The sequence below is a fragment of the Cicer arietinum genome, chromosome 2 (assembly GCF_000331145.2).
Source record: "Cicer arietinum cultivar CDC Frontier isolate Library 1 chromosome 2, Cicar.CDCFrontier_v2.0, whole genome shotgun sequence".
Classification (NCBI taxonomy): Eukaryota; Viridiplantae; Streptophyta; class Magnoliopsida; order Fabales; family Fabaceae; genus Cicer; species Cicer arietinum.
The window spans coordinates 291,550-315,845 of record NC_021161.2 but is presented as its reverse complement, the minus strand read 5'-3'; the positions used below and the strand labels follow the sequence as shown (position 1 = coordinate 315,845).

Here is a 24,296-nt window from a genome sequence, read left to right as displayed (position 1 = left end):
ATTGTAGTTTTGATTCTTATATTTAGATTGATTTAAATAATTAATCTTTTTATTTTAAAGATCAATAATTTTGATTTCTTTTTCATATTTTTTATCTAAAAAAATAATGATTTAATATATTTTAAATAGTATGATATACAATTCTATAAAATAAAATTATTTAAATGCATTAATTATTTATATGTCATTAATTAAATTAAAAATATAAAAAATTAAATTTGAAATTAAAGTTTTTATAGCGTTTTATTTCAATTTCATAGGTGTTAATCATTCTACATCATCGTATCATATGTCACGTTATTTAAAACATCTCACGCCATCATTTTTTAGTTAAAAAATCAGTGGGAGATAGGGGTGGTAATAGGTTGGGCCGAGCTAGGCCTGGGCTTGATCTGTAAAAAAATTCAATGCTTGTGGCCTATCATAGGTTTACTTTTTAGGTCTGAGTCTTGTTCTGATAGAAGTCTGGTATGATCTATTAGCCTATTTAAAAATCTATTTTATTTTAACATTTTTATATAAGTAATCACATATCTTTAAATAGATTAACGAGTTAATATGTCAATGAAATTAAGTTTAATTTTGATATTTAGCATCACATTTTGAAAAATATGACTTTATATATATTATACTTAAATTATATTTTATAATAATATTTTTTAATGTGTCAAAAACTAAAGGAGGTTAATATGCGTAAATTACTAAAAGTTGAATATATATAATAAAAAGATCAAAATTTAATATAATAGTTATAGTAGTAAAAAAATATTATTTATATTTATTTAAATAGGTTGACATAATAGGCCTTAAAGATCTATTATGTGGCATGTAGTCTAGTCTTTTTAACTAAATAAGCTTTTTTAGAAGTATTGGTCTTATCTGTTTAAAAAAAAGTTTGGTCTGGTCTGGGCCTTACCTAGGCTATGACGTATGTCCCAGTTGGTCGGTATGTCATATTCCCATCTCTAGTGAGAGGGATCGAAACTGTCGACTTTTAAAATAAAGAGATAAATTTTGTGAATCGGTATAACTAGAGGGACTAAAACTGCAATTAAGTATAATTTTAATTGAAGGGTGCATGTTTGAATCATATTGGCTTAGTGTTCATTTTAATGTTTTACTTTTTAATTTATATTGCAAGGTTTATATATATATATATATATATATATATATATATATATATATTTTAAATTGGGAAAGAGAAAAAGATTTTTTAATTAAAGTAGTGTTAATGTTATTTTATACTCTCCCCATTCTAGAATAATTATCATATTTAAAAAAAAATATTAAATAATTATCATTTTTGTTTCATTCAGAACTTATACTCAAAGCGGTGATGATAGATCAATGAAATCAACAATGATATTAAACAATGATGCTAATTTGATCGGAATCAAAGTCAAAGATTTAACGATAAAATTGTACTTGTAAATACTTTGACGTTAAATATTTGTATTTGTTTGAGGTAGAGGTTAAAGTTAAGTTTGAAGCAAATATTAAATTATGTTAATAAGAGACTTATATAACAAATAAAACAAATAAGTGATATTCAATTTGAGTTTAGTTTGAAACAATTTCTAAATTTTAATACAATATTAATGATAGTTTCCTAGTTTTAGCCCTAATATAAATCTTTGTAAATTTTAATATGTGGGTCTATTTTCAAGAATGTATCAATAACCATCGTTAATGGTTTAATCAAATTAATATACGAAGCTTGAATTGAATCCTTCTCTCATGGTTCCACCGTATAGCTTCGGCTATTCAATTTATTCGTAATTAATTTCATATATATGCAAACGTGAACACCAAAAAATAATCAAAGGTACATTTTTTTTAAATGGTACATTTTTTTTGGCCACGTTTACAAAATCAAATTTTTACTATTAAGTAGTCGACGTCTTATGAGCAATTTGTCAAACTAAATTAATGCTTCTTAATGGATCACATTAACGACGACTTTAGGCATAGAGTTTCTTGGGTGTTTGGATCTCTTCACTCTAAATTATTGAAATTTTTAATCATTTCCTCTCTCTTCATTTAAAAGAGTGATAGAGATATCCATGAAATATTGAACTCAGAATTCAAACCCGTTTATTGGGCCAATACTAAGCTCTGTCTATAACTAGTTGTAAAAAATTAATATATTTTGATACTGTCAAATAAAATCGAATCTCATTTATGATAAGTTTGATTAAATTTGGAAGTGTTATATTTTTGTTTTATTTAAAATGGTGTCAATTCATAAGCACATTAAAGTAGGAAGTTAGCCTTTTCAATTCAACGTGGTAATTCTTCAACAACTTATTTAATTAATATATTAAATATTGATAGGAAAGTTTCACTTGCATTTTTCTCTTCCGAATAGATGGCTTAAAGAAAGATGAGTCCATTGATTTGTTAAAGATTCTAAAAAAAAAAAAGAAATTCACATCTCAAAAATTCTATTTTAGTTTTTGAAAATTTAAAAACTAAAAAACTTGTTTGGATTGTTTGTTTCTAAAAACTGTTTTGTAAAACTATTTTTAATATTATTCTTTTTAAAACAAAAAAAACTATTTTTACTTTTCATTTTTCAGTTTTTTTAACTCTATAATCAAAAACTGTTTTAAAAACTAGAGTTGTCAAACAGTTTTTTTTTTTTAATTTTCTTTTTAAAAACAATTTTCTAAAATTTATTTATAAAATAGTTTTCAAAAATTAAAAAGTAAAACACAATCAAACAAGCCCTAAATAATTTCAGTATTCCACGTCAGAAGTTGATTTAATTTATTGATATTTAATAAAACAATTTCCTTCTTTCATTGTTAGTATGTTACACCTCCCCTAAAACTCATATAGTCAATTGTTCCCCTAAAAAATTATTAGACTAGATGACATTATTTGTCGCTTAATTTTTTTAAAAAAATTTAACTCAGTTTTCTTAAAGTTTACTATTGTATTCAATTTTAGTTCTTGCGTTGTAAACATAAAAAAAAAAACTTTAATGTCATAGGAAGTATCTACTTTGTGAAAAAAAAATACTTTTTTTAAAAAATTATACATTTATTTTAATTTTTTAATGTTAAAACTCAAAACTCTTGATGTAAACTGTTATGGTGGAGACAAGATGAAATATTTGCTAGTTAAGGATGATACATTTCTATAAATAATGAAAACTATACCTTTGACATTTTTATTTTTTAAAAAAATGCATAAAATTCTTTATTTCACAAATTACTTCTTTCCTTGTTAACAAATTAAAGTGAACACATTTTAAAAAATAAAAATAAAAAATTATTTTTACAAAATAAACGACTATGTTCTTAGATTTTTCTGATGAACATCATAAATCTTGAATTGCATGAAATAAACTTAACTGAAAGCAGTTATATCATTTGTTACGTAATCTCCAAAGAACAAAATCAAAAGATAATAAAGATAAAAATATATATTGAAGAAGAATAACATGAGTTTATCCCAACTCTTTTAATGACCAAGATTAATAGTTAATTTGCATGATTGTCTTTAACTATGCAGGGAAAACGTAAAAAATACCAAATTAAAACTCAAAATAACCAACCATACGAACCCTAAAATTAACACCACCTCCCACATGAAAATGATCTTAATTAAATACCATATATAATATTAAAAAGATGAATATATTGAAATTGATCATACTTATGTGTCTTTTAAGTGTAAATAATATAGGAAGAGAGAGTAGGAGAAAGAAGGTATATAAATAAAAGACATAATATAAAGAGTATAGAATAAGCTCAATAGAGTATAGATAAAGAGTATAAATAAAAGACATAATATAAAGAAGGTATATAAATAATATAGGAAGAGAGAGTAGGAGAAAGAAATAAATACAAGACATATAAAGAGTATATAAAATAAAAATTAAAATAAAAGTTCAATAGACTAATATCTAATATTAATGAATCTCAATTCATTTCCATCGCATAAATAAAATTTTAAAAATAAAGGATCATAATGCATCTACGTGAAAAAAATCCTAAAAATCATATAATATGAAAACGATAAAAATAATATTTTGAATATAGACAACAAAATTTAAGAATATTGCAAATATCTTTTAAAAACGAACAACACATTCTCCTCGCATAATAAAGATTAATATTAATATATAATTCCTTATTTATTTTCACAACTGAAATACAATAAATAACATTATATAAATAATAAATTAAAAATACCCACAAACAAGCAAAGACAATTATTAATGGTTTCTAGGTGTAAAATTAATATCTTCCATGCATCAATTTTGTCTTTTTGTAATCCTAACTTTCAAGCCATTCTTGCTATGAAGGATAATTGAATGGCTTGGAGTAGGAATATGACCTTGAACAACATGGACACGATAGTTGCACAAAATAGAAGTTGCTATCATCTTAAGTTGAATGAAGGAAAAGTCTTTACCCAAACAAGTCCTAGGTCCAGCATTAAAAATAGAGAATTTGTAAGATGGTTGATGAACAATTTTTCCTCTTTCAGATATCCATCTCTCTGGCTTGAACTCCAAGCAATCTTTTCCCCATATATCTTCAAATCTCCCCATTAAATACAAAGAAAATAGTACCATTGTATTAGGATCAATAATGTGTCCACTTGGAAGTATATCACCTTTCACTACTTGTTTTCTCTCAAAGGGTACAGGAGGAAAAAGCCTTAGAGTCTCACATATAGCACCATGAAGATAAACTAATTTTTTCAAATCATTCCCACTTAACTTTTTTTCAATATTAATAGTCTTAAAATTTTCTTTAATCTCTTCAAGTATTTTAGTTTCGACTAAAGGGTGTGTAGAAACAAGATAAAAAAACCATGTAAGCCCCGAAGTTATAGTATCTCTTCCTGCCGCAATTAGATTGAATGCACTATCTCTGAGAAACTTGTCATCATGTATTATATGTTGTGATCCGTTATCTTTTCTCATAAAATGTGTTAACAAATCAACCAATTCAATATTTTTGCTACCTTTTCTTAGCTCCTCTTTTTTGGACTCTATACTTGCATATATAAATTGATCAAATTCTTTGCATGCTTTGGTCATTTTTTTCTCATGACTAATTCCAAGGAATTTTTGCAACTTCCAAATAAATTTTGGAGTAACATGTCTATAGAATATACCTTCTTCAATTTGGTCAAAAGCCTTTTCACAAACAACATAGGGGAAGTCAATTGAAAGACACTTAGGATCACATCCAATAGTTATGGAACAAATGTTGTCGAATGTTAATCGACTAAAGACATCTTGTAGATCCAAAACTGACCCTTGTTTTTCCACATGATCCAACATAGGAAGCAAGCTTGTCTCCAATTTTGTGTGTAAGATTTTCTCTTGCAAAATTTCAAACTCTCTCTGTTTGAAAACAGAGTGCAACAAAGACCTATGGTATTTCCATTTATCCGAATCACTAGTAAATATTCCATCACCAAATGGTTCAAAAATTTCACAAAATTCAGGACCTTTGACATAGTTGTCAAAAGACTTGCTCATTATGTGATGAACATTGATAGGGTCACTAGTCATCAAAAAATTCATGTTGGTAAACCAAGGTCCCTTGAATTCAGCAGTTTTATGGAGTTGTATGAGTCTCTCAGTTATGAAATCATGAATTCGCCACATGTTTTGAATGAGAGGTAACAACATGCCAATAAAAGGATAATCTATAAAGACAGGGTATCTACAACTTCTTTGACGATGAATTTGATTCAAGATGCATAGGAAGGTTAAGAGTGCACAAATAATTGATGCATAGCTAAGAGTATACATTGTAAATTATATTGATGTTGTTTGATATGATATGATATAATATGATATAATTGTATAAGGGGTTATTCTTTTTTTATATAACAAGCATTAGTGACAGTTTTTTGTGTTTTTTTTTCTCTACCTAATTGGTCCACATATGATAAATATATTGAAGTGGACCCAACTATTAAGAATTGATTCTGAACCACAAAAAATGATTTTGATATTGTTATATTAGAAACTAAAGCATACAATTGCAAAGAGTACAAGCAGTATTTAAAAACGCTACAGCCAGAACACTGTCTTATTAAAGGAGTAATAAGGTTGTTTTTTGGTTTTTTTTTTTTTGAAGTAAAAAAATTAAGATACATTTGTTAAAGATTTTTAATAAGTGATTTTAATTTTATATTTATTAATAAGTGATTTTACAAATAATAGAAATTGCTTTATATTTATTTATTATTGATTAAAAATAGTAATTTTGATACTCAATAATTTAAATTTTCATTATTAGAGATTTTAACATGATAAAAATTATATTTTTTTAAAGTATCTTTTAAAGTTAATTTTCATGAAGAGTTTTTAAAATGATTTTTCATTTTAATCATTTATTAAAACTTCATTATATAGAAAAAGTTGCAGCAAATAAATGAAATACTTAAAATGATATTTTAAGATAAACTATTTAAATTAATTTTTTATTTAAAAATTTATTTTGAAAATCCTTTTCAAAATATATTATAAAAAAATATAAAATATAAAAAAAATCATTTTAATAAAAATCTTAAACAAGCCGACCTTAGATAAATGTGTAGCCACTAATGGAGCTTGGTTGAGATATAGGGTGCACGGTCAACCCAATGTCCTTATCAATTTTTTTCAAATAAAAATATCCTATAAAAATTACAAAATATATTAAATAAAAAATATATTACGTCATTTAACTTAATGTGTTTTTTGAGTTTTATTTAGAGATATAAAAATCAAATGAATGATATGATAAATTAAAAAACAAATCGAAATCAATTAAATTAATTTTTTTTATGTATTCGAGTTCAATCGAAATCGAACCAAATAAATTTAATATTTGTTGATTTGAATATGATTTCACTTCATTTAAAATCTACTACTTATATCTGAATAAAATCATTAGACTATATCAATAGAGTTATCTTAAATATGTGTTGTATTTAACAATTTTTTTAATCATTTACATATTATTTTTCTCACTGTAGTTTAAAAAGTGTTTACGTAATTGTTTTAACAGTATAAAATATCTAGTGTTCCGAAAAGAAAAATTTATATTTTTTAAATAAGTATATTAATTTTTATTAATGTTAACATGATTAAGCTGAATCAAATCTATATGTTATAATTAGTTTGAGTTTAATTTTATGAGAAAAATCCTATATACTCAAACAAACTCACTTTCATTTTTGTTTAGATTTTTATTCCTCTTCAAACATACTAACCAAAAGAATATGTTATACCCATAATTTTGTCTCTCTTACACAGATGCAACTTTTTTAATTTAATTCATTTTTTTTTACTGATATATTTGTAAAAAGTTTAGTATTTATATCAAAAATTTATAACATAAAATTTTAACATATAATAAAATATTATATTTAATTTATCAATTAAATATTTAAAATTTAACGCCTTAAATTATTTGTCAAACTCCTTGGATAGATATGAAAATGTTAGTTGGCAGGTAACAGAATAGTCTATTAAGGTACAAAGATATTTAATGGTAACTACTATCTACCCATATAATAAAGCGGGTACAACCACTTTGCCCCACATATGCATATAAAACAAATATATTTAGAGAAAATGATAATGTAAATAATTTTATACATTTAATAATTGATTTTATTCTTTTACTACATTGAAATTACCATAAAAAATAATAATTATGTAATCAATAATTTTTATTAAATGTCAATACAAAATTATTTATATTAATAATATATGTTCATTTAACTTAATATTTATTTACTTTATGTAGTTTTTTAAAAAGTGGTTCGGGACAACTGATCGGTGAGATAACTGTAAAGAGGAGGAATATGGTTGAAAATAGAAATGAAACAAACATTTTCAGTTTTGTGGGCATAAAGAAGAAGTTGAAAGATGGGAATACAAGGTACACAAGAGAGAAAAATATGGCATACTGTTCATAATCTAACATTAATACTCATCCAATCTTATAATTTTTTTTTTATTGGATTTTATCTTCTCACAGTGTATTTAGAGATGAAAAAATAAAATGAGGGAAAACCTCGCAATAGTGTGCACATTTATTTACCATTTCATTTAAAGACCAAAAAACAAAAACAAAAATAAAAAGTGTAGAACGTTCTTATTTTGTTCCCGATTTAGTCAAAAATTCAAATAGTCTTTGAAAAATAGAAATTATTGTCCAAATAATCATTTTTGACTATAATGTCAAGAACTAAATTGAACTAATTTTTTTATGATTTGATGATTAATTTGAGTTTTTGACCGAGTCAATGAATAAAGTAATAACGCCATACACTTTGAGGGAATATAATAGTGGTTTACTCAATAACTTTATTTTTTATTTAATAAATTTATTAGAGTGCCACAAGTGATAGGTGATAGTTTTAGAGTGTCAACATAAATGGTATATCAATTCAACTTGTGATGTGTTTGCACTCTAATTTCTGTTTATTAACAATTAATAGTGAGATTGATTAAAATGTAATATGTAATATCTTATTAATTTTAGATACTTATGACACTTGAATTGTAACAATTTGATGATTTTAAATTTTAAATAACAATTATTTTCAAATAAAATATAAATGATTTAGACGTGACATATTTTATTAATAGTTGTGAGACGCATGAGTTGTGATAATTGATTGATATTGTTTTCTTTCAACTATGTCCAAAACTATAATGGTTACAATCAAGAGAATAATTGAGAACCAAATCAGCAAAGAGATTATATGTTGGAAAGTTGTACTAGTATCACGAGGTACAAGTTCCTTAACAAATTCAAGATATCATTTAACATTACAAAGCACTTCATCAAAAGAATGAATAAATAACTTTGAAAACAAAGAAAATACAAGATTTTCAATCACAAAAAATGGATATGGTGCAAGTGAAATGATATGAGTGAGACTTGTAGTAAAACTGAGCCAATAACTCGAATTAGGAATATAAATGGAAACAATTTGATCTCTGATACAAATAAGAGAGATGTAAGATTATGAAATCTCAAAACCTGAATTTTCTTGGAAATATTGCCGAAGGAAAAAAATTAACGAAAAAAATAAACTTAGTATATTTTTTAATAGAATCCAAAAAAATAGAAATATTAAAAGAAAATTAAATTATTTTAAGTTGATTTAATGAAAAAGTTTACTGTATTGAAATATATAATACACTTTGTATAATGATTATAACCAAATTAACAAATCATAACTATCTTATTATCCAAATTAACTAACAAATTACTACTTAACAATATTTTAAAGAGTTTTTGGCTTTGAAATGGATTTACAAATAGTGACTCAAACACTTGAGCATGTAGGGGTCGAAATATTTGGCCTATATATAACAGGGTCGAAATCCCTGTTTTTTTTTTATTTATTTATTAAAACTGAAGTAATTTATTTAATTAAAATGAATTAAAAAAATAAATACAATAAACGGAGTCTCTTTTATAATAGCAGCCCATAACATAAAATCACAAATAAGGAAAATAGAAAACTAAAGTGAATGGCCATTCAATCTCTTAATTTTTTGGTTTGATCGGATTTTAACTTGCGATAGTATAAAATATATAATTGGATCTTAGTTTTCAGTAATAAATTTAGAGACAGAGAGCAAAATTAGAAAACAAACGATCATTCACCAAAAACTGACAAATTTAAATCGACCCCATACAATTCTAACAAAAACAAAAACTAAACTATAAATATATACTATATTAAAGGGTTTTCCCAAAAATAAAATAAAAATAAAAACACAAAAAACCTCATAAAATATATTTCACATATTTCCGAAAATGCAAAAGCTAAAAAACTTTATCGGTGGTGTCAAGAACTAGATTGTATTTTAAAAACATATAACATACTCAAAATAAAAATAAGAAATATATTCTAAACATAAATCTAAAATAAAATATCATTAAAATATATAATTTATATTTATGTTTCGAATAATTTTCTGATTTTGTTAAGTTTGTTCCTTAATTAAACGATTTAATATATTTTTAAATTACTATTTGGCTCTCTCTCTCTCTCTCTATATATATATATATATATATATATATATATATATATATATATATATATATATATATATATAAAGGCTTTTTCCCCCAATATAAAATTTAGACTATATTTTCTTTTCCTTCTAATAAAAAATGTTTACTAAAACTATTTTGACTCAAAAAAACTATTAAAATTTAAATTATTTATTAATTCATAATGTATCTGCACGAAAAAAATCCTAAAAAGTCATATAATATAAAAACAAAACAAAAATATTGAAAATAGATAATAAAATTCAAGATCTCACGATTATCATTTAAGAACAAATAACACATTCTCCTCACATAAAATTTTAAAAATAAAAGTTAATATTAATATTTAATTTTATTTATTTATTTTCACAATCGAAATACAATAAATAACATCATACAATAATAAATTAAACATACACAGAAACAACGAGAGACAATTATTAATAGTTTCTTTAGATGAAATTTATATCTTCCATACATCAATTTTGTCTTTTTGTTAACTTAACCCTCAAACCATTCTTCATAAGAAGAACAATTGAATGGCTTAAGATAGGAATGTGATCTTCCCCTACTTGGACACGATATTTGCACAAAATAGAAGTTGCTATCATCTTAATTTGAATGAAGGACAAGTCTTTACCCAAACAAGTCCTAGGTCCAGCATTAAAAGTAAAGAATTTGTAAGATGGCTCATGAACAATTCTTCCTCTTTCAGATATCCATCTCTCTGGCTTGAACTCCAAGCAATCTTTTCCCCATATATCTTCAAATCTTCCCATTGAATACAAAGAAAATAGTATCATTGTATTAGGATCAACAATGTGTCCACTTGGAAGTATATCACCTTTAATTGCTTTCTTGGACTCAAAGGGAATAGGAGGAAAAAGCCTTAGAGCTTCACAAATAGCACCATGGAGATAAACAAGTTTTTTCACATCATCCACACCTAACTTCTTTTCAATATTAATAGTCTTAAAATTATCTTTAATCTCTTCAAGAATTTTGGTTTCAACTAAAGGGTGTGTAGCAACAAGATAAAATAACCATGTAAGTGCCGAAGTTATAGTATCTCTTCCCGCAACAAAGAGATTAAATGCAGCATCCCTTAAAAACTTGTCGTCATGTATTACTTGTTGTGACTCCTTATCTTTTCTCATAAAAAGTGTTAACAAATCAACCATTTCAATATTATTTTTGCTACATTTTCTTAGCTCTTCTCTTTTGGACTCAATACTTGAATATATAAATTGATCAAATTCTTTGCATGCTTTGGTCATTTTTCTCTCATGACCAATTCCAAGTAATTTTTGGAACTTCCAAACACTTTTAGGCAAAACATGTCTATAAAATATGCATTCTTCAATTTGGTCAAAAGCCTTCTCACAAACAACATAGGGGAAGTCAATTGAAAGACAATTAGGATCACATCCAAGAATTACGGAACAAATGTTGTCAAATGTGAATCGACTAAAGACATCTTGTAAATCCAACACTAACCCTTGTTTTTCAACATGATCCAACATAGGAAACAAACTTGTCTCCAATTTTTTGTGTATGATTTTCTCTTGAAAAATTTCAAAGTCTCTCTGTTTGAAAACAGAATGAAAAAGAGACCTATTGTATTTCCATGTGTCTGAATCAGTAGCAAAGATTCCATCACCAAAGGCTTCAAAAATATCATGAAACTCAGAACCTTTGACATAGTTGTAAAAAAACTTGCTCATAATGTGATGGACATTGAAGGGGTCACTAGTGATTAAAAAGTTCATTTGTGAAAACCAAGGTCCCTTGAACTCACCTGTGCTTCTATGTTGTTGTTTGAGAGTTTGGGTTATGAAATCATGAAATTTCCATAAGTTCCAAAGGAGTTGTGGTAACATGCCTACAAAAGGATAATCTATTGAGATGGGGCATTTGCAACATCGTCTTCGATTAATTTGAAAAATGATGCATAAGAAAAAAAACAATGCAAAAATCATTGTTGTATAACCAACCATGTTTATTGGAAATCAACAAAAGCCTTAGTTTTTTGGATTTAGATATGTATGGGCTTGTCCTTATATAGTAACATTATTTAGACAACATAATGTACATCAAATGGTCCCTTGGAGTAATAAGGTGGTTTTTTTTATTTTTTTTATTTTTTTTAAGTTAAGGAATATTTTGTTCCCTGGTAAAGAATAAGTGGGAGAAATTAATCGCTGACATAAAAAAAACAATTCTTTTTTTGTCTTATCGCAATTTGAAAAAAAAAAACATAAAAAGAGAAAACGTAAATGACAGTAGCAATACTCAAATGGAAATATTTAGAAAACTATTGTTGAGTTTAATGTCAATCATTTTTTGTCCTAGTGAACTATAAATTATCTTCTTATATTTTTTTTTTTTTTGTTAAAGGTCACGTAGAAAATTTACGAACCTCGTTAATATCTTTAATAGTACTTGTAATTCATATAGTTGAGTGATATATTGTGGTTTAGAGACTACATTATTCCTATTTATTTTTGTCAAAAATTAAACATAGTCTTTTTTTAACTAATCTATTTTGCATATTTTTAGTGAGGAATCAACATATTTTTTTACTCGTTTTTTAAAGCAACAAAAAAGAGATATGTAATATGTTAAAAGAGGGTAAACAAAATATTCTTGACTCGGACACAAGTACCCCTTAGAAAAAACATAAGCTACTCTTTCTATAAGGAAATATAAACAAAATTAAACTATTTTTTTTGGAATGCAATTTAAGCAAAAATCAACAACATCCTTCCTATTTCTAAAAAGTATTTAATTTAATTTTATATATTTTCAATTATTCATTTATTAATAATGAAGGGTAATTTAGATAATATAATTAATTTTTTTATTGATATTGTATACATCAAATATATATGATTTTTCTTAACGTTAACGAATTAATATAATTTTACTTATAATTCATCCATGAAAAAATACACAATAAAGTTCCACAAGTAAAAAATATGTTCTCATCTCTAATCATCGAAGTATAATTCCACTCAAATTGAATGTGGTAATAAATGAGTCCAATAAATATAATATCTTGGACTACATTAGTGTAAAATAAAGTGATAATTTTCCATCACAAATTTTTTTATGTTCTTTCAAATTTTATTTACCCCGTACTTAAATTATACACGTTATCATTACTCACCACTCATAGGTATTTTCAAGTGGCCATAGAAAAGTATTAATGTATACTTGGCACCGAAAAATAAAGTTTTTTTTTTTTCAAAAATTGCACCAAAAAAGAAAATGATGTATACTATATCCATTCGATTTAGTCCACATATAAAAAACATCATTAAAGAAAGAAAACTCTTTCTTCCAAAAATTGTAATGGAAAACTCATGAGATAAATTATAGTAGTAGTATAAATGAGAGGATATAGATATTTAATAATTATTAATTATATGTCAAAAAATATATTTAATAATTAATAATTATATGTAAATATGTCTACCCATTTTGTATAAAAAAAATGTCTATGCACATATTTGGTCAAATCTTTGAGATAAACATCAAAATTTAATATTTAGTATATCTCAAATATAATTACTTTTTAGTAGAGATAATATATAGGAAAAGAAAATCACATTTCATTGTAAAGGATCTTTATAAGCATGAAATACACGAAAAATATAATTGACTATCTAATTCAATGTCCATGCATAACATATATTTGCAATAATTATATGACATGGATTGACACCTTAATTGTAAGCCATTGGCAAGTTTGGTGGACATCAATTTTAATCAAATTTTGTTGGCCACAAAAAATCAAAATTATTAAGATTGGCCTCTAGCACAAGAAATATTTAATAACCGATTGCCCAAATTTGTTTTATTTATAGAAATTAGAAGCTATGAAGTAATGAACGTTAGCTTCGTGTACTCACCAAAAATGGAAATTATTGAAAATGTGGTCTTTTTAATCCGTGTTGGATAACCAAAGTCTATGTGGTACTTTGTCATGTGGATTTTTTCAATGACGTCAAAGTCTTTTTACTTATCAACAATTTTATTTTGGATTTATGACATGGAACGAATCCAAGATCTTAAAAAATGTATATTAAGTGATGCAACAAGTTGGCGATAAAATTTGGCTGATTCAAATACCATAGTTCCTTATATTAAATGTTCCTTCTACTCCATTAAAGAATTTGGTTTTTAGTGTATATTTAGATTTTGCCAAAGTTACGATGTAAACTCGAGTTTGACCAAAATCTCCTATTGTTATTTGTAAAAGTCTTGGATTCAATAAATTGTAGGTTTGATCTCCAATGATATTATTTAAGGGAGCTAATGTAAATGTGTGTTCAGTGAACCATAAAGTCTTTTCTACTTTTGACTGGAATACTATTTCATTCACAAATATAAATGATCAAAATAAATCGTAGATAAAAAATAAATGATGAAAATTATAATTATGTCAAAACAAAACAAAAATATTGAAAGGAAAAACAATTTTAGACACTCATCCACCCAATATACACCTTGAGATATGGAGTTTTAATTAAACAATAATAATATCGTTGAAACACAAAATTTAACTTAAAATGATACACAAATACAATACTTTATAAGATATAGTAGAGATTAAGTTTTATTTTTCATCAAATGTCAAAGTGTTGTATTTATATTTTATTTTATATTAATTTGTATTCTTATAACATTACTTTTTATAATTAAAATGCAGTAGTAGGGGTTAGTGGTGCAAAGTAAAATTTCTAGTTATAGTTATGGCTTGCCTCAGAAAATAAGTCATGGGTATGGCCCAAGATACGCAGCCCAGAGGAATCTATGTTCCACAAACAAGAGACAAGCACAGCCTGGGCTCATACAGCATGGGCTAAATAGGCTCAGTTCCACCAACCCTTCCAAACCCTATACCCCCATTAAACTTCTCACCCCCTCCAATCTCCAAGTCCAATTGTGATAAATTTATATTACAACTATGATAAATATTACCTAATACAATAAGTCGAATATATTTTATTTGATAAAAACTATTTCTTTTAAGATCCATTTTAATAATGAGATTTTTTTTTTTTTATATTTGTAGAAATTGGTCAATAATATCCAAATTGAATGAATTAGTCTAGACTTCTTTAGTAGCATTTGACTTCTTTAACTGCACCTTGACCATAATAAGTGCAACTTCCATAAATTGTGAAAATTGATTTTGTTCTATTGAGGTTATGAAATATAATTGTGCTTAATGACTTTTTACAAATATTTGTACCATGAAAATCAATTGTTTATTAACTTAAATACTTCATTATTCTTTGAAACAAAACATGAATTTTTTTTTAATTTAACATAATCCATATTAAGATTACTACACTTTATTTAAATATATTTAGATTATTAGCTAAATATATTTCATACTATATTTTTGTACGGATACATTTCATAATACTACTTTTCACTAATAGTACTATTCTTATTTATTTTATGAAAACATACAAGACATATATTTTCACACATGTCCTATTACATAAGAATTTTCAATTTATTTGCTAGCTCCATCAAATTAAACTCCCCTTTTGGTTATCTTAACCTTGAGACCATGTTTCATGAGAAGTACAATAGAAAGACTAGGAGTTACACAATTACCTTCCACCACATGGATACCATAATTCCACAAAATAGAAGCAGCCACCATTTTTATTTGAATGAAGGCCAAATCTTTTCCCAAACAAGTCCTTGGTCCTGCATTAAAACTAAAGAATTTATAAGAAGGGGCATAAACAATGCCCCCTCGTTCTGAAATCCACCTCTCTGGCTTGAACTCCAAGCAATCTTCTCCCCAAATATTTTCAGATCTTCCCATTGCATACAAAGAAAACAAAATCATTGTATTTGGATGAACATGATGGCCACTTGGAAGTACATCCTTTTCAACTGATTCCTTTCTCTCAAAAGGAATAGGAGGAAAAAGCCTCAATGCTTCACATATAGCACCATGGAGATAAACAAGATTTTTCACCTCATCAACATTTAAAATCCAAGGCTTCTCTTTGTGTCCAAATTTTTCTTTTATCTCTTCAAGAATCTTGGCTTCGACTAAAGGGTGTGTAGCAACGAGATAAAAGAGCCATGTAAGCGATGAAGTGATAGTATCTCTCCCCGCTACAAAAAGATTGAATGCAGCATCTCTTAGAAACTTGTCATCATTTGATTCGCCTTTTTTCTCTTCTTCTGTAATCAGATATGTTAACAAATCAACATGCGATTCATCAGTTTCAATATTTTGATTTTTGTTAGAATTTTTTGTAAGCTCTTCGCGCTTTGATGCTATACAATCATATAAAAAATGATCAAATACTTTGCATGCATCAGTCATTTTTTTCTCTTCACCAATTTGAAGCCATTTTTGCAACCTCCAAACACAAAGTGGCACGGTGTGTCTATAGAAGATGGATTCTTCAGCTTGGTTAAAAGCCTTTTCACATTCGATTTCGGGGAAATCAATGGAAAGACAATTAGGATCATGTCCAAGAATTATGGAACAAATGTTATCAAATGTGAACCTATTGAAGATATCTTGTAAATCAACAATCAAACCTTTTTGTTGTTGGACATGATTCAATAGTGGAATCAATGATGTCTCAACTTTGTTGTGAATGATTCTCTCTTGAAGATCTTCAAAACTTCTTTGTTTAAAAATATATTGAAGAAGGTTTCTATTGAATTTCCATAAATGTGAATCGGTAGTGAAAATTCCAACTCCAAAAGGTTTGAACATTTCACGAAATAAATCACCTTTGACATAGTTGGTGAAGCTCTTACTCATTATGTGATGCACATTCATTGGATCGGTTGTGATTACACCTTTCATGTTGGTAAACCAAGGTCCTATGAACTCTATTGTGCCACCTTTTGAATTCAACAATTTAGCTGAAAATTCATGAATGTTTGATAAGTTCCTAAGGAATTGTGGTAACATACCAATAAAAGGCCAATTTGTGAAGGCAGGAGTTTTGAGGCTTAGTGTTTGGAGGAATGAAATGAGGATCAATGTCACAAACACAACCACAACTGCAACTATTATTGTTAACATCATCATTGTCAAAATCACAATCTGCTTCGTTTGTATGTTGTTATGTTTTTCTTTCGATGTGTCCTCCTATATATAATGACATTCAAATATCTCAATTTAGTTACGAAACAAATAATAAATGTAGTGTCAGTTGATGATATCATAGTGTGTATAATAGTCAAACAATATTTAATTGAGGCGTTTTGTATTACTTTAAAAGTAATATTATTTTTACAAATGTCATTAATAGTTATTATTACTATTATTTTTATTAATTATAGACATTAATTAATCATATATGAATATTATAATATATATTTATATAGAGCTATTGTATTGTTAACATGATCATTGTCAATTAATGTTGAAATGACAATGCCAATGAAACTAAGTGAATAAGTTTGTATTGGTATTTCATTCTCTTAATGTGGCAATCTATATAATGTTATTTAAATATTTCAATTTGATTATGACACAAATAATCAATATGATATCATGGTCTGCATAGAAGTCAAATAATACTTAATAGGGGAATTTTGAAGATTTTTTTTGAAAAATGTGCAATTTAAACTTTAAAATTACAAAAAGGGATATTTATCATTCAGAAATTATTTTTTATTTCCTTAATAAGTGTTCTTAATGCACTAACACTTTTAGAGCTCTTGTTAGCATCATTTAAAAGTAATACTATTTTCAAAATATCATTAATAGTTACTATTACTACAACTTTTAATAATTGATATTAATTATAGATAGATAATAATTATACATGAATATTATATTTCAATATTTGAATATTATTATTATTTAACAACGTCTAAATCTCTACCGCTCAATTAGTAAAAAAATAAGATTTCTCTACCTCTCAAATAAGAAAACTTCTAAATTTCTATAATATAATTATAGAATGTAACACTATTAACTATAGTATATTTTAGTCAAGTACGATGGTAAAAAAGATTATAAAAATCACTTGCATTCGTGTATAATGAGATTAACTATTGTATATTTTTTGTGGTAGTTAAAAAAGTTATAGTATAAATACTTATGTTAAGTTTTTAATCCAATTTATTAGACAATGATACCAACTTATTATCTTGTTTTTAAAACATTTCTATAAATACTTATACGGCGAAATACGTGTAATTAGATATATATGCAAAAAGACAGAATTCATATCAATAAAATAATAATATATATTATATAAGATTCAAAATTCATATATTTAACTAAATAATATTTTTTTTACCAAAAAATAAATCATAATATATATAAAAGTCAAATATATGAATTTTGTGCCTTATTTATATATATCATTTAAACGATTGACATTAATGATCATAGTTTAAATATAAAATGAAAATCTCCTTAAACTTTATTGTAATAAAATAGGAAAAATATTTCTTGTGGTCCATTAACTTAACTTTAGGTAGTAATCTAGTCATTTTTTTTAGATTTAATTATTTATTTAATTGTAAATAAAAATTTAATTTTTTATGTCTTAAAATATTAACAATATTATCTTTTTTTTTTTTTTACATAAATCCAGAAAAATTATCATATTCTTCAAACAAAAAGTCAAAAAATTGGTAATCATCTATGATAAAATCCATATTTTCATCAAATTCATAACTTAAATAAAAGTCATGTTTCCATCTCCAACAACATCAAATCTATAAAATAAAGAACTCATATTTCAATATTTAAGTTATGAATTTTATTTAGAAAATGATAGAAAAAAGAAGATATTGTCTTAGTGATTTGGGGATCAAATTTTAAAGTGTAAGTTCTTTATTTGATGGATTAGATGTTGTTGTTGTTGTTTGGGATGAAGATATGAGTTTATTTGAAGATTTTAATTATAGATTTGATGAATATATGGATTTTCTAGAAATTAATAATGAATTTTTTGGGTTTTATTTTAAAAATGATGATAAATTTTCTAAGTATCTGTAAAAATATTACTTAAAATTAAATAAATTATCAAATCAATAAAAAATAAAAATAAATAATTGAATTGTTACCTGAAATTAAGTTAAAGGGTCATAAAAGATATTTTGAGGAAAAAAAAATATAAACATCTAAAATTTCAAACTTGTTGGCATTAAATGACACTAATCAAAATAAAATAATTTATTCTCTAATATAAAATCATAAAATAAAATTCAAACAAAATTAGCCTTTTCTATCGTTTAATATTTTTTTATAAATAAATTTATAAAATCATTAAACATAATTTTTATATTAATAAAATTAAAACTAGAAAGTTAATCTATAAACTTAACAATTTACTAAATGCATAATACCACAATATCTACTTTGAAATATATGTAAAAAAATGATTTGATTATAAAAAAGTATAGCATTAATATTTGATTATCAATACATTCAACAAAACTAATCAATGTAACAAATACTGCTACATTCCTTATAGTAAGTCATTCTACTAAAAGGAGTTTGTTTTATTTTTAGTCATTTTACAATCAATGAAAAATTAATTATTTTTCTATTATACTTTTAACATTATAGAAATTTGTTACACTGAGTTAATGATAAAAATTTATTAAATACCGAAAGTAATGATTAATTGATTTAATTTATCTTTAATGTCATTGAAAATAAATTTTATATTCTCAATCAATCACAATTATCATAACATTAGAAATGTTAAGATTTTATTTTAATTATCTATAAAGTCACACTTGTAATTGATTGTGATGTGTTAATGATGTAAAACTTTTTATTACAATAAAAATACATAAAAATCAAACTCAAGATTAATTTAAAAAAGTATATAAGATGTCTCTTTATAATCTACAATAGTCATTAATTTCTTAATTCATACGTCAAACTCAATAGACAAAAATAAAAATAAAAAATAGTTTTCATAATAAATTTTGCTAGTTATATACTGTTTTTTTCCCAAAACTAATTTTAAGAGACATAAGTAGTTAGTATTTTAATTCTTTAGTTTAATTAGAGATATTTTTGTGAAAAACCAATTAAAACTTTTTAAAATTTGAAGAGAGTCTTTGTATTAAAGACACAAGAGGATATTATATTTAGTAATATTGCAATTTGGCTCCTAAAGGAGATTCCATTGAGTTAGGAGTAGAGATCAAATCTTACGATATAAGCTTATATATATCCACTTGTTACTCCATATCCCATAGAGTTGACTCGCCCTATAACCTTTCTTTTTGAGATATTGTTCTCAACTATACTTTAATTTTAATGTGTATATATTTCTCATATGTCGTGAGCCACATACGTTATATTATGGAATTTTAAGCTAAGCTTGCAAAGGGACATGCATGTCATCACAAATTTCATTCAATTAATGAACCATAAAAACACTACTTACCTGGTTGCTTCTCCTTTGTTACCTTTGCACTAGCTTCAATTCGATCCCTCCCTCTCTCTCTCTCTCTAAAGATTAAATATAATAATTACAAAGTTTGTCATCATATCACATATAGTAGTGAGTAATGACTGTATGATATGATCAAATTAGACACGTTGCCTTTATTATGAAATTGTTGAATTTTTTGTATTATCCTTTTTTTTATGTATAAAACAGATGGCATACAAATGTCATCGCCAACTTCAACTCACTTTCCACTTTTTCTTGTTTGAGAATAATGAGAAATAATACTACTTTAATTTATTTGTGGCTAACATTGTTTATCAGTCACTAGATGTTGATATCACTGAACAGGAATTCTGATTGTCCTTATGCATAGATTTTTATTAATATAGTTGATCATGATCTCACTAGAACAGGAATCTAATAAATCTAGATGGATACTTCACTTCATAACTCATTATAAATATTAAAGTTTTTTTACTTACAAGTTCTAATAATAGATGAATTCTACAAATTTTCAAAATTATTTTTTACTTCATCAAGTAACTTCACCTAAACTTATAACTAGTTTTTAGAAAAATTAAATTCATATAGATTACGTAACGAAAAATGTGAAATTTATATTAAGTTGTGTGAACGAAAAATGTCAAATTTATATTAAGTTGTGTGCTGAGATGAGTTTTAATATTAGAGGGAGAGAAGTAAATCTAAACTACAGAGCCTTACATGAGTGGAAATAATCTCTTGTTTATACTTTCTTATCTCTTCCCTGCTATAAATATTTATATGTACAAAATATCTACAGCTGAACACAAAATGATGTCCATTAAAAAATATCTTTCTAAATTTAAGACCAACCCAAAATAACAAAATAAAATGAAATCATTTCATAATTATGACTAAATTGTTGGCAAATGTAACTCATATTTACCCTTGTTATTATTAAAAAAAAATTATGGACATGATAGTCAACATTCACACACCAAACAGCCTTGAGAAGGATTGAAAAACTTTAATGTGATGTCATTTTTTGCATCATTCACAAGTCATTTGAATTGACGGAATTGACCCGGGTTATAACATGTTATTACCCTTGGTGTGTGAATGTTGACTATCATGTCCATATTTTTTTTAGATAAAGCTACACTTTTCAATTTGAACAACCACCGTTATTTCATCAATATTAGAACTAGGAAATCTACTTATAGCTTGCAAAAAATGTGAAATCGGTTTCACAAACACAAAATTACCAGTAAGATTATAAGATGTCACGATACCACTCAGTGTGTCAGCTTTAAAATTGTTCACAACTGTAATGAAAAGTTCTCAGTCCAACAAAAGCATCATTCACAAATCTCATAAAACACAATATCATATATAAATTCCATTATGCAGGAGTGATCTTCTGTCTCAATATCTACAAAGGTTTCTAATGCACACAAATTCTATCTTGACTGTAAATCAATAGTCCTTTGAGAACTTCAACAACTCTGCCTGCGATTAAAACTTTGAATATGTTATAACAGTACTCTCAGAAAGAAAAACAAGAATACTTAATATAAGCCATAAAGGATTTATCCGACTTAATATAAGCCATTAAGTACATGTATTTCAAAAAAACCTTTCCAATTTCCCAAAAAAATCCATTTAGCTGGAATGGTATGAAGGTGTCCATCACTTAAGGGAGCTAGTATCTTTTCACACTATAAAATCTACCAAGAGACAATTCATTAATATGCAAGTTTCAAAAAGGACTACATAAGAGCCGGAGAATCATCTTCCAACCACACACATAGATGATAGATGTTGTTCTTATTCCGATATATATGTTTTTCTTTATGTCTCTTTAGAAAAATTAAATACTGTGAGGGTCATGGAAGAGCTGCTAGCAAAAATAGAAAAAGCACAGTTCTAATATAAGTTGAACCTAAGTCCTTCTCCAATTTTCTCCATGACCATAGGGTCAACATATATAGTCGGATATCAGAAATCAGCTACTACTTTCATGGTAATGGATGTAAACTAAATATATTACTGAAAAGGGACACATCTAACAAGCACAGCCTGGTGCTAATGGCGCCAATACTCTACTAGTGATATCTAAAAGGATTGTTAAGATAGTAAACAAGTATCAACAATGTCATATAACAATATAAAAGAGACACTATATACCTCAAAGCCATTCTTCAATTGATCAAGTTCCTTATCTAGATCATTAATTGACTGATTGTATGCCTGCATTGGTGAAGATTGACTAGCGGTATGTATCTGTAATAATAACAACAAAAACAGCTTATGCCAAGGAACTCGCAATTCGGATACAGAGAAAGAAAAAAACATGTACATGTACTTCCCAGTTAGTGGCAGAAAAGAAAATGAAAAAAAGAATTCCCAGTTAGTGATATATTTACATATATCAAAAGATCAAACAAAACCCAGTTCGAACAAAACGAGTTCAGCCGAGAATTAAAATAGCGATTAACTCAATTAAGACACTTATTTCTTGATTAGATTGACTAATTTGAGCTTATCTACTTATATAAACACTTATGAGACAGTTTAGAAGAGCTTATGAAAATGATTTATGACAAGTCCATAAGATGTTTTCATCTCATTTTCATTAGATATGAAAACCATTTATAGCTTTAATGAAAAACAATTTGACTTTATTTTATTTTTTGTTATAGAAATAGTGTACACATAAGCGCATTTATATGATAAAAGCTTAATTGATAATTGAGTTGTTTCTCCAAACCAACTACACAAACACACACACACAAAAAAAAAAGAGGTTTATATTAGTAATGAGTAGATGTTGAAAATTAACTAACTAGCTTGTTCGGGAGAACTTATGGAAGCATTTTATTTTTTTCAACTTATTTCCATATGCTCTTCAAGATAGTTTATGAACACAACTTATAGCTTTCCTGGAAATAGTTTGACATTATCAATTCATCATTTCGTAAATTTGAAGACCAAATTGTCAAGAGTCCTACAATTTTGATAACTAAAATAGTGATTAACTCAATTCAATACACTTAGGGTTTGTTTGGACCAACTCATTTGAGCTTATCTACTAATATACACTTGTGAGATTGTTCATGATAGCTTATGGAAATAGCTTATTATCTTCAGCTTATTTTCATATTGTCTTCAAGATAGCTTATGAAAACAACATAAACTTTATAAAACTAGTTTTGACTATTTTATATGTTGTTATAGAAATAGCTTCGTCACATTCACGTAACCTATTTGGGTGGAACTGAAAAAAAAAACACGGGTGAAACTAGCACCAATGTTATCGAAAAAAGGCCTTATTCAAACCAACTAGACAAAAAAAAAAAGTAACTAACCCTGACAATAATTTTGTACTGAAGAGGGTGAGGAAGCTTGTATCCAGCAAATAACACATTAGGGTCTCTATGAAGTTGCCTGAGAAGAATAAAACAAAATTAGGGTTCATTCATTCATGAATTCATGGAGAGAAAATGAAATGAACAGAATACAATACAATATAATAAAATAATAATAATATAATGCATACATGCGGAGAATGTTGGCTATAGTATGATCCTCTCTTTCAATGGTGAAAGAAGCCGCATTTATGATCTTTGTGTCCCTCTCATAAGATACCCTTTTTCACACAAAAATTAATATTAATAAATGCATAAATAAATAAATAAATAAATAAATATGAATAAAAGAGACATACTTTTTGGTTCCTTCAGGAACAACGAAACGCTCGTAACGATCAGGAGCATTCATCTTTTTCTTCTGCTATTTTTCGGGGTTTTTTTTTTTTTTTTTTTTTGTTATGGAAAATGGA

The 24,296-nt window shown here is 26.0% G+C and overlaps 4 protein-coding genes across 4 annotated transcripts; all 4 read right to left on the bottom strand.

The window, feature by feature from the left end:
- Positions 1 to 4,105: 4,105 nt before the first annotated feature.
- On the bottom strand, positions 4,106 to 6,004 carry LOC113785388 (alkane hydroxylase MAH1-like). Its single transcript, XM_027331643.2, has one exon. It carries the CDS (start codon positions 5,780 to 5,782, stop codon positions 4,265 to 4,267), a length of 1,518 nt encoding a protein of 505 aa, XP_027187444.1. The 5' UTR covers positions 5,783 to 6,004; the 3' UTR covers positions 4,106 to 4,264.
- A 4,389-nt stretch (positions 6,005 to 10,393) lies between these two features.
- On the bottom strand, positions 10,394 to 12,056 carry LOC101507458 (alkane hydroxylase MAH1-like). The gene has a single exon (XM_027331755.2). The coding sequence runs from the start codon at positions 12,038 to 12,040 to the stop codon at positions 10,523 to 10,525; it is 1,518 nt and encodes a 505-aa protein (XP_027187556.1). The 5' UTR covers positions 12,041 to 12,056; the 3' UTR covers positions 10,394 to 10,522.
- Positions 12,057 to 15,483: 3,427 nt separating this feature from the next.
- LOC101507138 (alkane hydroxylase MAH1-like) lies at positions 15,484 to 21,030 on the bottom strand. Its single transcript, XM_004489152.4, has 2 exons — positions 20,468 to 21,030; positions 15,484 to 17,190 (listed from the first exon to the last, which is right to left on the bottom strand). Exon 2 carries the CDS (start codon positions 17,128 to 17,130, stop codon positions 15,595 to 15,597), a length of 1,536 nt encoding a protein of 511 aa, XP_004489209.1. The 5' UTR covers positions 17,131 to 17,190; positions 20,468 to 21,030; the 3' UTR covers positions 15,484 to 15,594.
- Positions 21,031 to 21,700: 670 nt separating this feature from the next.
- On the bottom strand, positions 21,701 to 24,296 carry LOC101506043 (DNA-directed RNA polymerases II, IV and V subunit 11). Its single transcript, XM_004489148.3, has 5 exons — positions 24,183 to 24,296; positions 24,015 to 24,104; positions 23,824 to 23,902; positions 22,643 to 22,738; positions 21,701 to 21,964 (listed from the first exon to the last, which is right to left on the bottom strand). The coding sequence occupies exons 1-5, from the start codon at positions 24,233 to 24,235 to the stop codon at positions 21,932 to 21,934; spliced, it is 351 nt and encodes a 116-aa protein (XP_004489205.1). The 5' UTR covers positions 24,236 to 24,296; the 3' UTR covers positions 21,701 to 21,931.